The sequence below is a fragment of the Balaenoptera ricei genome, chromosome 21, assembly GCF_028023285.1.
Source record: "Balaenoptera ricei isolate mBalRic1 chromosome 21, mBalRic1.hap2, whole genome shotgun sequence".
NCBI lineage: Eukaryota > Metazoa > Chordata > Mammalia > Artiodactyla > Balaenopteridae > Balaenoptera > Balaenoptera ricei.
Window position 1 is genome coordinate 32,910,111 of NC_082659.1, and position 16,860 is coordinate 32,926,970.

The following is a 16,860-nucleotide window of genomic DNA, read 5'->3' on the forward strand; positions in this document are numbered from 1 at the left end:
GATTTTCCTTCTTATTAACCACAGAGGAATAAAAAGGAAATGCCAGTATTTTCCTTGGCTGGGCTGGCATTCCAGGTACAGGTCCACTAGTACGGGAAAATCTTTTGATACCCTAGCACGACTTAGTGGAATTTTTACAAGTCCTCATACCACGCCTTAAAAATGGTGCCTCTGTGCTTAGGTGTGGTCTGGGGTCACTTGGAGTATTTGCTCACTTCTGGGTAAAAGTGCCAGTTGTCTGAGGTCTGGAAGTGCCTTGTTAGTCAGGGCAAGACATGAACTGAAGTTGTCACTGTCTTCGCTTACAGAATTAAAAGTCACAGCGAAGAATTCCTTAGGCAAGAAGCCTAGAGCAGCCTATAGCCTCATATCGGACAGCTTGGGCTCGCCAAGTGGTACAGTCTGGGTCCAGAGGGAGGCTCAGCTGTAATGCAGACCTTGTTCCCATGGGACTGGGACTTGGGAGCCCTGGGTTCTGGTTCCAGCAACGCCAGTGACCTGGGAGCCCCACCCTCCTTGGGAAACCCTAGCCATCTCACATCTGAGCTTCCCATCTGTAAATTAAAGGGGCAGACGTGGTCTCCTCTAAGGCTCATGTGGGTCTAAGACTCCAGGTACCAAAGAGTTTTCAAATTTTCGTTGGAATTTTAACATAGAATTGGCTGGAGGGGAAAGATCATGTGAAACCAAAAACATGGAAAAGAAACGCAGGCAGGGTTGAAAAATACATTCTTGGAGAGCAAGTATTTAACTTCCTCTCTGATCTGAAACACACACACGGGGGAAACTTCTGGAAATGATTCATGGGAGCAGGTGGTGTACGTGGGATGGGGAGAGGGTGTCTGCAGGGCCCCCCAGGTACTCCTCTGGCTCACCATGCCCAGTTACTATTTGAAAGCTGTTAAACTGGGGCCCGAAAAAAATCAAGACAGGGGTATGTGTGCAGTGGAGGAGGGTGAATGGTGCATCACTGGCGGGAAAAAGTCACCATGCACATTACCATTGATTAATTGAGTGATTTTAGTCGAGTGAATATTGATACATGGCAGGAAGGCATGAAAATAAAATGAACACATATGGGAATTACTATTAACATAAGTGATAACATCAAAACATCTGGTAAAATGCAGTTAAAAAAACAACACACAAATGAAATGGAATGTAAAACATTTTCACAGTATTCAAAGCTTTTGTAAGAGATTTAGACTCTATAAGAGGAGTGCTACGTGGAGGAACTAGAGGAAACAGGAACCTCGTCTGTGTCCTGTGTATCTGCTGGTGAAAGGTCAGGAGGGCCAGCACATTATGCCACGAGAGTCTCTCCTAAAACAGAACGCCTGAGCCCAACACATCCAAGGGGTTACAGCAGAGCAACTAGTTACTTGGAGTCTGATGAGAAAGACAGACTCTTGGTTTGGGCAATGGGGTTTCTGTAATTTACAGACCCAGATGCCTTAGGGAGCCCTCAGTGCTAATTCACCGACACCCAAAGCCAAGTGTGACACAGGATGCTCTAAAAATAAAGTGTTCTTGGAATTCTCACCTCATTTTCTATCTTCTAAGATAAGTACTAATATTCTTCAAAGATTTAGCTGAGTTCTGCCCATGACCTCACTGGATTCCACCCAGAATGATGAATTTAAACCTTCACGAATACGACCTTTGCACTAGCAATAATTACCAAATCACACACAGACCTCTTTTGGAAACCAATGAGAAAGCCTGTGAGTCTGCACATCGTTTTTGCTACCTCCTTTGCTGAGAAAAACAAAGGTTTGTGACCAAATGCAGCTTTGGGCCCAGAGCCTCCCTTTGCCCTGCAATGGCTGATGTGTAATAGTCAAGGCTGTTCCAAGTCCACAGGGAAACTCAGTCCCGGGACTCTGTGGTTGGACTCTACAACTGCAATTCACATTTCCAATTTATTTTGAACTCTCTTACTGCTTCCTACCTGAGAATTCCCATTTAGAGACTCCACCTGTTATTTATAACCTTCCTGGGGTAACTGCTATGGCCCACACAAAGCCTTTCCCAAGGCCTCCACCCTGGACAGAGGCCTTGTTGCCTGACCCACTCTGTCCAAACAAGCAGACACACATGAGCACAGAACTCTTGAGTTAATCAATCAAGACTAAGACCCAGATCCATACACTCATGAAATTGCTCTGAATTTCAGTTGACAATAGGAAAGTAGAATATCTCTAATTAACTAATATATATACACATTTTAAAAAAAATCATCCAAAATTACAGGCAAATCACTTAAGATCCCCAACACTTTATGATTAAAGGTCAGAGAGAACCAAAAAAAGAAAAATGTATTAAATGATGGGTCACTAATTGTCAGGGGTTCATTAGATCAGGATAACCCTCAGGAACATAATGAAGTTGGCAGGCTGGTTTTCAGACTGGAGTTTTGGGAAGTTAACAGAATCTTCCACTGTTTCTGTGTCAGGCAGGGGCCATGCGGGTGACGCCTTCCAGCCCCACTGAAGCACTGGATTGGGTATAAACATTTGCCCAGAGGGACAATCGTTAAATCTTCGAGGTGTTACAGAGAATCAAGAATCAGGCTTGAGGGAGAAATTAATTTGGGAGGAATTATTTCCTATACATTGAACAAGAGGAGTCAAGTTGCTTCCGTGAATGGGTTTATGTACATCACTTATTAAACACAATGGCTTTGAGAATTATCTTAGGGCCCTTGGGGGAAAACCAGAGCTGCATTGCCTTTTAAACTCCCTCCTTGGATGGGGACCCTTGTAGCTTAACTTTCCCTCTGCAGAAATGAAAAAAAAAAAACCAAACAAACATTTTTTTAAGTGCAGAGGACAGGCAGGCAGGCTATTCTGAATTTCTCTGATCTCTAGGCAATCAAGTTCAAAGGAATCCATTTCTTCACAGGAAAGACAGGAATGGGATGTATTGTGAGTTTTGATTAGCGTTGTGTTTGGGCCAAGGCAACGCAGAACCCCTCAGGAAAGAGGACCCACAGCTACACTACCAGGAGAAACGACCTCCCACTGGAAATGCTCAGAGAGACGGCCACTCAGCTAGAAAGTTGCCGCAAAGGCACCAAGAGATCCCAGTCTTACCACACCTTTCAAATGCTCAGTGGAGATTTTTTTTAAAACCTTGAAAAGTAAGTGGGTCTGTTGGTTGCTTTAAAACAACGTGAAATGAACAAACAAGGGAATTAGAATGCTAAGCTCTTTACCCAATGACAATTCACCCTAGACTAGCAATTTGCTGACTGTTCGCAATTTTTTGTTTTTCTCCTTTAACTCTGTTTTTTGAAAACCACCGCTGCCTTCTCAGTCTACGAATCATCACCTCTGTCACACCAAGGCAGGCCCGTGCCGCCCTCCACGTGTCAGGAGGTGAGATCAAACCTAAGGCTGACGGTGACCACCTCCAGGGCATCTGAGACTGGCTGGTTCGTATCAGAGATGACACATGGCCACAGGGCCAAGCAATGCAGGCCCCTCCCTTTGTTCTCACTATTTCTCCTGTGCACTGTCACTCTCTGAGTGTGGTGTGTGTCTGTTTCTGTCCACGAGGGAGAGAAAGAGAAACTCCTCTGGAACTGAAAGCCGTGCATCTTACCAACAGTTAGAATTTTCTATTTCCAAAGGCGTAGATTAGCTGATAGATCGTAAGCAATTTGTAACGACACAAAGAGAGTGGCAGAACCTAACGTTTGCTGTCGCCTCTCCCTTGCGGCCAACCCCCTTTCTTTACCGGCAGCGTTTTCTTCTGTAGTGACTGTGTCTCTGGTTGGGGTGGTGCTGCTCCACACTGTAGGTCTTCAGAAGCTTCCTGATCTAAATGGGTTTCCTCATCTGGGCATGCAGCTTTAAATATCGGCTATACTGGGGTCTGGCGCATGGGGATGGAGGGAGGGGTGGGAAATGCTGCAAGGGCAAAGTAGCTGGATTACGATGCCCTCCACCTCGAAGGAGCAGGGGGTGTGAACCGCCGAGGGTCCAGGGGTGTCCGCTCCCCCCTAACCCACCCCACGAGAATCACTTAAAGACCGACTGGAAAGTGGGACATTCGTGATTCTTCATCTTCTTCATGAAGTTTTTGAATTCTTTGTTTTTCTTGTCCCACTTATGGATGGCCGTCAGCAGGTACTGGCTCTTGACCTTGCGGCCCATGATGAGGAAGTGATGGCTGAGGTTGTCCAGCTGGTGACAGGGGCAGTCGGCCCCATTCTTCAGGTACAGGACCAGCTTCTTCAGCTCCTTCTTCTTGATGGGCCCCAGCTTCAGGGGCTTCTTCTTCTTGGGAACAATCTTCTTGTCGCCATTTTCCTTTTTCACTTCTTTGATTTTCATCCTCAGCGCTAGAGAGGGGGAGGACAGACAGGGGAAGAGGAGAGAAGGGAGAGAGAGAGTTTTAGAACACGGCTTTTCATCAGAAACCACAACCCACCTGCGGGCAGAAAAGCAGGAGACATAAAAGGCAAAGAGCACCTAAAGGAGGGAGGCTCTATCTGTCTATTCTATAATAAGGACCAAGGTCTCAGCTCACCTTCACGCACCAATTCCGGCCCCCGGTTTTGCGGTATCTGATGGTATCTCAATGGTTGCCACAGGATACCGTGAGAGTCTCAAATAAATGTTCAAAACCAAATCATGTGTCTCTTTTTTAAAACTCCAAGACTCAAGACTATCATACAATGCTTTAAGAGAAGAAGGGGATCATCTAATCCAATCAAGTCCACATAATCGAATGCTACCAACATCAGCACTCAAAGAAAAAACTTACCCTGAGTTTTGTTTGTTTGTTTTAAGGAGAAAGTTATTGGTTTAGTTTTTTTAATAACATCCAAAGGACCTAAAATTCTTTGTCAGTTGGGTCCTGGAAAGAAGGCAGACAGAACCTATGTGTGTGCAGTCAGCAAGGGAAAGCTGACTGCATCAAACGTCAGCGTCCAACTTTGTCATCAGAGAAACGAGGGTTCCAACCACTGGGCCTCCAGGGCATTCAGACAGCAGGTACCGTTGACGTGCTGTCCATCACTCATCAACCACTAGATGGCGCCACTAATGGGCTATCCTACCCACCGTGTAGACCCACAGAACCAAACTCGACTTTGACCTCTCGACCCGTTCGAGCAAGTCCTGGTGAGGGCCTGATGGATAAATCCAGGTGGTGATTCCTTAAATCTCACATGGTACCTGGGCTGCTTCCATTCTCAGCACGGCTCCCTGCAGAGAGGGAAAGCCAGCCCTCTGCCAACTCTGCCTTCTGGCCTCTTTGTCTCTACAGAGCCTGAGTCAACAGTGTTTCAGGGTTAGTGTGTGGACCACACACTCTAGTGCTGGCTTCATGGGGTTAACTGGTGAGGATGAATTAGCGTGGAGGCGTTCTATTCATTGGAAATGCACCAGAAACACAAACACAGCGTCCCTGTAACGGTCAACTCCCCTCGAAGCCTCGCCAGCCCTGGAGAGTTCCAAAGGAGTTGGAAATCATTTCTAGATTCTGGTCACCAGATGATGTGTCCATCCCTTGAATTCTTGTGAATTCCAAATCACCAAGCCCTCTCTTTTGAATAACTCAAAGCTTCCACCCACATTCCATGAGGAAAGACTTGAATCGAGCTACAGAACAGTAGCTAATGACTAGGAAAGCATCTGGATGCCCTCAAGAGCGCTGAGTATTTTCCATGCACTTCCTCAGTGAAACCTAATGCCTCCACGAGGAAGGTGCAATTATTTCCCCCATTTAGCAGATGAGAAAACTGAGGCGTAAGGGTTACGTTTACTTGCCCAGAGTCACTGACCCTAAACTAAACCCACGGACTGAATGTGCACTTATAATCACCGTGCTGTCCAGGACAAATTGCAAAATTCTTTATAATGACGCTGACATTTCAAGTGCTGATTAAACGGACCAAGACAATACGGGAAAAGGGCTCGGGCTCTCTTCCCAGGTTTACCCACATTTCAAAATGACTTTACTTACGAAATGGTAAGAGTTCCTCCTGGTTGAAAGGGAACACCGCAAGAGTGAAGGCTTTATTATTTACTCTTTAGCTGATTAGAAAGCACACCCTTGGCCACCCCAAGAATTAGGAGAAATCCTAGGAACAAAGCTTCAGTGAATGTGTCAAAATCAGGAAATCAAATGCAATCCCATCCCTTTTGCTTACGGAAGGAGTTCCAGATCTGCAGCCACCGAGCCTCAGGGAACAAATACCCCAGGCCCGCAGCCCTTAGGAAAGACCTCACTCCCAAGGGTGGCGGAGGTTTTGGAGACTGGCCCAAGCAGCAGATGGTTAGCCCTGACCTCGCAGGCTGGCCCAGGCCCCGTGCACACGGGAGTGCGCTGAGCACAGTTTCCCAGTGAGCTCCTCTCTTTACTGCCCCCCGCCCCACAGAACCAGCCACTGCCCAGCGCCTCTGATTTTGCTTGATTCCTGCACCCACTCCCACCCTGAGGGCAGAGGCAGGGGGACCAGCAGGTGAGAAAGCCGCGACTAGGAATCAGCAGAGACCACCCCTCTGGGACCTCCGCCCAGACCTGCCCAAGCAGCGCTCCCTCTCCCGCCCCGGCTCAGCTCCCCTTGTCGGCTTACCATCCTTGTACCTGGTGGGTCACCTGAGAAAAGACTTCACCTGGGCGAGTCTATAGTTTGCTCATCTAGAAATGTATCCGGGGGGTTGAGCCAGAGGAGACTCCCCGCCCAGGCCCGGGCAGATCAGGGCTCCATCTCTGCCCGCCCTCCGCACTGCGAGAACCGACTGACCCAAGGAAGGCGGCCGGGGACTGCAGGGAGGCAAGGCGGTGAAGACACCCTCTGAGAAGTGCCCCGACGTGTCACGGGACCCAAGGTCCAAGGCTGGGATCGATTACATCACTGGCAGGGATGAATGCATTTCCAGTGACAACTGGGCAGCCTCTTTTCTGCAGAGAGGTGAGCCATCATTTTTTTGGAGAACCCACTGTGTGCCAAGCACAGGACAGGTGCTCTCTGTGCGGCTCTCCTGACTTAACGCACAGCAACCGTTGTTATTACTGACGACGATCAAGGAGAAGGACTCAGGTTAAGGGACAACACGAGGCCACACTTTGTAGGAAGAGACTCAGGACTAGAACCCACCCCTGACCCCAAAGACCACGCTGGTTCCTACTATACCATGACGGGGTTTCAAATGCTATTGCTTCAGTGGAAACTATTTCCCTCTTTTGATTGTGTTGCTTTTAATCACAACTCAAATCAAAAATTAATGTTCCTTTGCCATGACCGTGTCAAGGAATTTAGTTTACATAGGTGGGAGCATGGCGGGGAGAGGGAAAAGCAAACGATGGAAATGTGTTCTGCATTAGACTCTTTGTTTCTTGCCATTTGGCTCACTTTCTTTTTTTGAGGTAGGGAGAGTAGGGAAGGAGGAGGCACATGTGGCCAGAAATTACTAACATCTTTCCATCTTTCAGGGGTTTATTTTAGGGATGCAGATTACCAACAATGTTTGGATAGGCGATTAGCCATCCCAGGTTGATTTCCCCCTGCCTTGTGGGTATGTATGCAGCCTCCCACCACATACATCCACGGGCTGCTGGGACGGGATGGGGGTAGACTGATCACCACTTCCTCTCCCCCCACCCGGCCTCCACCATGCAGACAGCCTGGACCCCAGGGATTTCACCCATGGAATGTGTTTGCGCTGCAACCGGTGCTGGTGGGCAGGGGGAGAAGCCCCAGCAGGCAGCAGCTGGGCTCACAACTGGGGTGCTGCTGGAGTCCCAGGTCCTGGGTTCCAACTGGGTGGCCACAGAACCTGGATCAGAGCTCCCCAAGTCTGTAAAGCGTGGAGTGCAGTTTGCCTGCTGGCCTGGCCGGTCGAGCATCCAGAGGGCCCGTGCTGGGCAATCCCAGGCAGACTCCTGCGCCCACCCTGTCTCCGTCCTTCTCTGCCCCGTCCCGAGCCTGTCTCCCACAGGGGGATGATTCTACACCTGCCTCAGGCCCTTGATCTCAGCTACCCGTGACAGCCAGACCCTGAACTAAAACAAAACAAAACAAGAAACAAAACCCTTCTCTGTGTTTTTTCTTAGCAGCAACTGAACACCCTCCAACACTAGGATATGACTCCTGCCTTTCACCTTGCTGGTCACGGCCAGCGAGGATGCAGAGACCAGAAACTTTAAAAACTCAAAACTTAAGGTCACAGTTAGGGGCCGTCTGGGTCTTTCTCCGCAACCTTAAAATAAATAACCCCTTCTATTCAGGTTAGACCCTGAAAGTTTCATCCCACTTGCAGTCACCGAAACCATATTTTTTGCCCACAAATGATACCCCCTTGGTAGCCTCCCCACAAAGCCTGGCCATTTTCTGAGGCTGAAATGAGCAGAGGAAGCTTGTTACACTCATCCCAAACCCACACTCTCTTCAAAACCGCCTTTTTCTCCTGATCTGCTTATGCTAATGGGGCTGCCATCCTTCCAATTACCCAGACAGGGAGCCTGGACTCGAGGCCACTGTTGGCCAAGGGCCAGGCATTTACACGATCGACAGTGTGGAACCGCTGCAGGAGTGCAAGAAAGGCCCTGAGACAGGGAAGGTGCCGAAGGGGCTGAGTCAGTCCCCAGCTTTGTGACTCATCTGATTACAGATAACGGTTGCAGTGAAGAATAAAGTACAGAGACGAGAAGAGAAGGAGGGACCTCCACTGGGGAGTTCCTGCAAAGTCATCAGAGTCACGGATGGAAAACTAGGCAGCTCGGCGTCTCAGAAAGCACAGGGGGAAGGTGCTTCAAGTGGAAGAAACGCTCCTTCATCCCCAATGCCGCAGAGTTTAAGAATGAGTGTGGGACCAGCTTGCTAGCCTTGGCAATGGGGGGGGGGGTTTGCTGACGACCTGTGGGAGCCACGATCCCAGGGGGGGTGAGGGAGACTCCCAGAGAGCTCAAAACCAATGGGAAGTGAAAAGGTTTTCCATCCTGACAACCACCAAGCGTCTGGAATGTTTGTGAAGAGTTACCGCTGGCCACTTCTAGCCAAACATAGTAGATTGAGCACACAATCATTTCCACCCCTCTAAAATTATAGTTTTAAAAAAGTTATAAACACATGCAAGAAAATGGTAAAGAAACAAGGACATCACATTTAGTATAATAGAAAGCAAATGGATGGTGGGCCCTGGCTTGATGAGAAAAGAAAAGCTGAAACCCAGCTGCTAACAGAGGGAGCTGACAGTAAGAAAGCAGCAGATCCACATGGCAGGACCCAGACATGCTCGTGAACTGGGGCCATTGGGTGCTTCTGCACTCGATGACAGAGACTGTATTAAATATAGGAACCGAGACGTCTGCATCAGGGCACCCAGATCCACCAGCCTGGCCATAAACCCAGATGACTGCCCCTCACCAACTCCAGCAGCAGCCAAGACGTTTATTCTGTACAGAAGGTTTGAACCCAGACAGACTGGGCTTGTGGACACCAGACTCACAGGAGGACGGGGTGGGGAGGAGCTGCCCCGACACCAAAGGATTAAATGAAAGTCTGCACAGTGAAGAGTGAGACCCTCAGGTCTTAGAACACTACAGCAACACCCCCAGTCAGAGGATTGTGGGGTTTCTATCTAAAGAAACCAGTAGCCCCAAAGAAGAGACCTACAGCTTCCCCTAACAAAATTCCAAAATGAGGCCCAGCAAATCACAGGCCATGCATACACACAAAGAGCTCCAATTTAGTGCTTTACTCTTAAACTCCAATGGCCAGCCAAGGATCAGCAGGCATTTAAAGGAAAGCCTCTAAATGTGAACAAGAGACCAAAACGTACAAAACACACAGGAAAAAAAGAAATCGGAGATAACAGAAACAAGGTATGGCACAGAAGAAAACTGTTTACAAAGGTAATGGAAGATATTGTATTCATGAAACCAGAACAGAATGCTATTAAAAGGAATGTTCAGAGAACCAAGAGTATTTGAAGTTTTAAAAGGTAAGAGCAGAAATAAAGAATGCAACACACGTGCTTTAAGATAAGGTTGGAACAAAATGACAAAGAGATGGAAATAGGAGAAAGAAAGATAAAAGAGAGAATCCAACCAGGAGGTTCAACATCTGAATAAGAGAAAACCAAGAAAACAAATGGGAGAAAATACCAAAGAAATAATACAAGAAAAATTTTCCAGAAATGAAGAATGTAAGTTCTCAGATTAAACAGTGCCCAGGTCAATGAATCATAGCATTTAGAAACACCAGAGGTAAAGAGAACTTATAAAACCCTCCAGAGACAAAGAGAGGCTACATTTGCTGCAAAGGACCAGGCATCAGAATGGTACTGGATTGGTCAACAGCAACATTAGAAGCCAAAACAATTTCCAAATTCAATACTGAGCCAAACAGTCAATGTGGGAGAGGAGAATAAAGACAACTTCAGGCATTCAGTGGTTATAAAAAAAATCTTCCATGTGTCTATTCTTAAGAAACTGCTCCAAAAATGCAGCACAAGACCCAGGAGCAGGAAACTAAAGCTCTAACGTAAGATAAAAGCAATGGAAGTCTTAGAATGGTTTCTCCAGAACAACTGTGTGGCCGGCGTAAAGCTCAACCAGTCCAGACTGAAACAGGAGGAAAGAGGGACGGATGTACATCTACAGGAAGGTCTGGGGCTGAATTCAAAACACAAACGTGAGGACCCAGGAAAATAAAATGAGGCAACTACTATCTCAAGGGAAAACAAAATGGTGTATAATAAAGGAAATATAAATGCAGTACACTACACGGCTCAGCTGCAGATAATACTGACATAATTATAATAAATTAAACGCTGAATGTCAATTTAACCAGAAGTGTGATATAACTATATGGAAAAGAATGGGGAGAAGAGGGAATAGAGTATAAGACAGATGTCTTTATCGTCAATCATAGAAAAGCAATAAATAGTGTCTAAAAATTAAAACGAATTTAAAAATTAAGATTGTGTAAAAATTAAAATTAAGAAACAAAAGTGAGACAGATCTTTGTCTTCAGTAATAGAAAATCAATAAGCAATGTCTAAAAATCAAAATTAAAATTAAGTATGGTGTTTATTTACTCCCTTTTGCTATCTACCATAAGACATAGCTAAAATAGCTGAAAATTATTACCTCTGGGTTGTGGGAATTAGTGGTTGGAAGGCATGGGGCAGAGGCCTGCAGTTTTTTGTTAAAAGCCTTTTAATACTATTTGACATTTTAAATTGCATTTATTCTGAAGCAAAAAACTTAGATTTTAAAAAAGCTTGCTGTCTAGTAAAGAACTGAAATGTATATAAAATGTCAATGAATCACAAAATGGGAGCTCTTAAAAGAAACACAAAGATTACATTTCCTGGCCCTTCACTCCCCATTCAGCTGGAGCAGCTTGGCGTTACTTAGGGCTTCTCAGGAAGGGTTTTGTTTAAGAATTCTACTTTTTCCACTGTTTATTTGGGAAGACGGGGTAGCCTATAGAGCTTGTCAAGCCGATCATTTTTCAGATAAAAAACCAATTAGGTTAGAATTCGGATTATTTACTTTGAATGCAAAGGGACGTCAAACCTGGTTCAGCTGAATAGGCTGCCCGAGGCTGGAGGTGCCCACAGCTCCCTGCCTCTCAGCCCAGCCACAGCTCCTCCCAGCAAGGAGCAGGAAAGCATGGGGTCCCTACAGATTCCAGGGACAACTGACCAGCAGTCAGATATACTGTCTCCAAGAGGTGCTAATAAAAAATCCTCCTGGGGCAGGTAACCCACCACACAGTCTGACTCCTGACTTGCTTGCTTTCCTAAATTACTTTCCCTGGCAGACAGGGCTGAAGTTCCCAAACAGATGATCTGAGCAGCAGGGGGGCAAGACGGACAAACTCCTTACCGAGTGGCCTGTTCCCAGACCCCAGGACCAGGAAGAGCCCACAGGTGGGCGCCTGGACCATCAGCCCTGGGGGTTCAGCTTACACCCCTCCTCCCACCCTGCCTCCTGGTGAAAGAGCTTGTTCAGATAGCAAGACCTCACTAAGCAGACAGAGAGGACCTGCTTTCCTACGTCCCAGCCCCATTTTCACAAATCTCTTGGGTGGGCAACCCTGAGGCAGAAAGCGCCGTCCCCAAAGCCAACTGTGCAAATGAGATTTGGTAACAGCGCTGGGTAAGGGCGGGGCTGGGAGAAACTGCTGCTCCTTCCAACACTCAGCAGAGGGTCTGGGCACCGCGCAAGCTGGCTTGCAGGCATCGGGATCCAAATGAGTCCTGCTGACAAAGGCCCTGCAAAGGCAGCTCAACAGAACTCCGTTCCCAGCAGGGGCCAGTGTTTGCATCATTAATTCCTTTAGCAAAGCAAGGGGCTTGCGCTTGGTACAATAACTCAGACTCTCTCCCTGACCACAAACCACGTGCTGCATACTTACACGCATCTACTGGTTACAGGACAGACGCTACAGAGAGAAAAGGGAAAAAAAGAAAAATCAAAACAAAACAAACAAACAAAAAGATTGAAAGCAGCTTTTCTTTTTTTCTCATTTACAAAAAAACAGCAGATGTAAAAAATGCTCCTGAGTGACTTATTTGAGACAAATTATTTAATTGAAATTGTCCTGTTTTCTGGATCCCAGACATCTTGGGGAGGTGGGGGGATGGGTAGGCAGAAGGGTGGAATTTGCAGCTCTATGCCCTCCCAACCCACTTACAAGTACTCACGCGCACAGCACGGCGGCGTCGGTGTCAGCCATCGGAATCCCGCTGCCTAAGTGCTTGATTTCATGGATTGTGTTAAATCCCCACTGATCGAAGCTAATGGTGCAAAATGGAAACCCCACTTTGAGAACAAAGGGCTGCTTGGTGTGGGTTTATTCGGGAAGACGTGTGCACCGCGGCCCAGGCAGCAGGGGCTTGGGCCCCTCTCCTCCCAGTGAGGACCGCATCCCTCCTCCATGCCTCCCCAGGCAGTCGGCAGAGGAGAATAGGAGACTTGCTTAAATAAAGTCAGTCAAAAGGATTAATGGAACCTTGGCTCCAAGTCTGGGCCAACCGGCCAAGGCAAACAGTCCTCCTGCCGAAGGGCTCACTGGTTTTCCATTCCCCTCCGTTCCACCCCCCAGTGTTCAACCCACACGGCACGTTGGAGTGCGCAATCGTCTCTTGGAAGGAAGACGATGGGGAGTGGGTTTCAGAACCAAGAATCGGAAAAGCCATGAGCTAGCCCTGGCTCTGAGAGATGCTCCAGAGAGGGGTCCTCAGGATCTCCGGGAGGGCTTGTTAAAATGCAGATTGCCGGGCTGCCCCCAGAGCTTCTGCTTCAGCAGTAATGGGATGGGGCCTGAGAATGTGCATTTCTAACCTGTTCCCAAGTGATGCTAATGCTGCTGGTCTGGGGACCACACCTGAGAACCACTGGTCCAAAGGGTTTGAGGGGGGCTTTTTGGTCTGTCACCTTGGTTATTCACAGTGCCGCATTCTGAGGATGCTTTCTTGGATGGTGTTTAAACTTACTGGAAGCCCAGGGCAGCCCTCCAAACTCATTAAAACTCAGGCTGAAGTCAGCACGGGCAGGTCCAAGACCCAGCTGACCTTGGGCAAGCTGGTCTAGTGCCATTTTCAGAATCGCTGAGGTCTCTGGGGCCCCTACCCCGCAGAGGTGGAATCTTGCAAAGTCAGGAAAACCGAGGCTTTGTTAGCAAGAGGCAGCACCTTTCAGAGTAAAGGACTCTAAGTCCAGAATCAGACAACTCCAGCTCCTGGTCGGGATTCCATCACTAACTTTTGTACAAATCACTTTACTTCTCTGGGTCTTCGTGTAGCCATTTGGACCAGTTAATCTCAATTTCCATTCCAGCACGGGCAATCTGTCTAAGTCTTCATATTTCCTTTCTCTGTCTTGAAATCCAGTATAGATCATCCAAGGGAAAGTATCCTCTATCTCAGATGGCACCGGCTGCCCTCGCCTGCTCACGGCGCCCAGGGACCCTGCTGACAGTGGTCACAGCCCAAGCCCACAGAGAACACAATGGCACGAGAGCCTGGCCCTGACTGTGGAGTTGTCTAAACTTAAAGACAGCCCCCAGAAAGCATCTCCCAGCATGGCGGCAGGCAGGTCTTCACACTATCCCATCTGACCGATGGGAGAAGAGGCCTGGGAGTGCCCTGACCCCTCGGCTGGCAGATCTCCGAAGCAGCTATGAGTCACGCCTCTGAGAAGCGGCAGCAGGCACACCTCTGATATCACCCCTTCACTGTTCTCATAGTTGATCCCTCTGAAGGCAGAGGGTGTGCTCCAGACAAAATGTATGCTTTTCTTACCCATCCTTCCGGCCAAGCTACAGATCATCTTCTCCCTGAAGCCTCCCCAGCCCAGCCCAGCCTTGACCTTCAAGGTCCCACCCCCGCCGTCTGCATATGAACTCAGCACAGGTGGTAATTACCCGTGAGTGTGCCTTCTCAGCCCCCTCCCACCGTGAGCCTGCAGGCCTGGCCCACCTACCCACCTCTGTCCCTGGCCTAGTGGGTGTCCCACACACCCCAGAGCTCAGCTAACACTGATACGCAAGCGAACGAAGAGATGTAAACAGCACGGTCTGCCCTGAACTTCACAGCCTCACTGGTGAGACGGGTATCATTCGCTCAGACCTCTGCTTCAGCGGCAACAAGTACGGCCAACGGCGACCTGGCAGATCAGGCCCTGGTGTAGGTGCCTTTACACGTTAACTCACCGAATTCTCTAGCAACCAACCCTGTGGGGTGGACACCCTCCTGATAGCTGGCTTGCTGGTCAGGAGGCTAAGGCAGGATGGCTCAAGAAACGGGCCGAGGTTCCATGGATCCCGAGGGGACGCTAACTGTGCCAGGAGGAGTGGAGGCGAGGCCATCGCCATCCGCCGCCTGAAGCACAGACAGCGCTCAGCTAAGGTCCAGGTGACCCCGGCCTCTCGCGTGAGGCATGGGCCGGTGGCCGCTGCAGGCTGGGTCTCACTAATTCTTCCCTAACACACAGAGAATGTTCTCCAACAAACCAACCCCAGTCGCTGTCCCTAACAAAGGTATGCCTGTGAAACCCTTGCATGGGACCTATAATTAAGAGAACATTTCAGAAACTAACACAACATTGTAAATCAACTTGACTTCAGTTTAAAAAAAAAAAAAAAGGGACATTGATATGTTGAAACAGTAAGTAAAAAAAAAAAATCTCTGCTAGGGTGAGGAAAACTGCAGAGCAATTTTAGGCGTGGAAAAGTCTGCCACGTAATTTGGGAAGCAATCACTATGCAAAATTGTGCACATCAAAGATGCAGAGGAGGGCTTCCCTGGTGGTGCAGTGGTTGAGAATCTGCCTGCCGATGCAGGGGACATGGGTTCGAGCCCTGGTCTGGGAAGATCCCACATGCCGTGGAGCAACTGGGCCCGTGAGCCACAAGTACTGAGCCTGCGCGTCTGGAGCCCGTGCTCCGCAACAAGAGAGGCCGCGACAGTGAGAGGCCTGCGCACTGTGATGAAGAGTGGCCCCCGCTCGCCGCAACTAGAGAAAGCCCTCGCATAGAAACGAAGACCCAACACAGCCAAAAATAAATAAATAATTAATTAATTTAAAAAAAAAAAGTGAGAAGTTTATAACATGTTAATTATGTTAAAAAAAAAAAAAAAAAAAAAAAGACGCAGAGGAGAGAAATACTCCAAAATATCAGCAGTTGCTGTCTCTGGGCACTCTGAGTACGGCTGATGTCTAAGCTCTTTATTGTGTTTCCCACTATTTTCCGGGTTTTTTAATTTTTATAGTGAGAAAAAAATTATCCCAAAGAGAAGTAAGTCTTATCTTACTCTGGGCAAATAAGATGTTTACAGCTTACAGTTCAGTGACTCTTCCAGCAGGTGTTCAGCAGGTCTTCACAGAAAGCCCACGAGACACCAAATTAAACATCGATTAACCTTGTGTGCCTTCGACCAGATTTCCCAAACAAACAAAAAATTAAATTCCTTGCTACCCCCTGAAGTTTCCTGGGACAGCCAGCAGGGAAAAGCCCCGGTCATGGGCAGGGAAGCGAAAGGAACACAACTGAGCCTGCAAACCAGGACACTTCGGAGACAGAGGGGCCATTCGTTTTTATGCTGGGACCACAGGAATAAACCGGGACTGTCCCGGGCAGACAGGATAGGTAGCCACCCTAACAAGGAGGTGGCCCGTGTGTAAAGGGTGGGTGCGTGTTTCACAGGTGTGGCTGGCGTGGAGGTGGTGACGAGTGGCCTGGCGGAAGAGAGGGCAACGGAGGCTCTTCTTCTCCCTCTCCTGGCTCCCAAAGCTACCAGGCAGGTGCAGAGGTCAGAGGGTCAGCACCCTGTCTGACTGCAGGGTTGCCCACACTTCCGCGGCCCTGGCTGGGAAGCAGAGTCCAGTGGACACAGAACCATCGGGCTGGAAGGAGCCTCTGACACAGCCCTACGTTCTACGTCCCGTTCCCTCAGTGGAGTGAGGAGGGCGAGGCCCGGTGATGTCAGTGACGCCGGGCGTAATAAGCAGAACAGGAGACCCGTGTCCTAGGGCGTCCTCCGCCGATGGGGCCTGGGGGCAGGGAACGTCCTCACTCAGGAGTCACTCTCCCCCTTTCCCTCCCAAGGACGTTCAAGGTATAAAAGGATTCGGAAAGGGAAGTACCTCTCTGATTCGTCACAGATATCTCTCAAGTACCAAGTTCAAAAGAGGGCAAAAAAACAGCCCATGTCCAAAATCGTTCATTCTAACCATCACGGGACGGCACAGGCAGAAACAGGGGCTGGTCCTAGACCTGAGCCCACCCCTCCCCCGACATGAAGGTTCTTCCTGCTCTTCCGAGTTCCTGACCCACGGAGCTACCCAGCTGACTGCACTTGAATGTTTCGGTTTCTTTTTTTCAGTCTT

At 48.5% G+C, this 16,860-nt stretch overlaps 1 protein-coding gene across 1 annotated transcript in view; it reads right to left on the reverse strand.

The window, feature by feature from the left end:
* Positions 1–1,002: 1,002 nt before the first annotated feature.
* Positions 1,003–16,860, reverse strand: part of SFRP1 (secreted frizzled related protein 1) — a 44,357-nt gene continuing 28,499 nt past the window's right edge. The window contains exon 3 of the mRNA XM_059909446.1: positions 1,003–4,348. Coding sequence (XP_059765429.1) covers positions 4,026–4,348 — 323 coding nt within the window. The 3' untranslated portion in view covers positions 1,003–4,025. The remainder of the gene's footprint in view (positions 4,349–16,860) is intronic.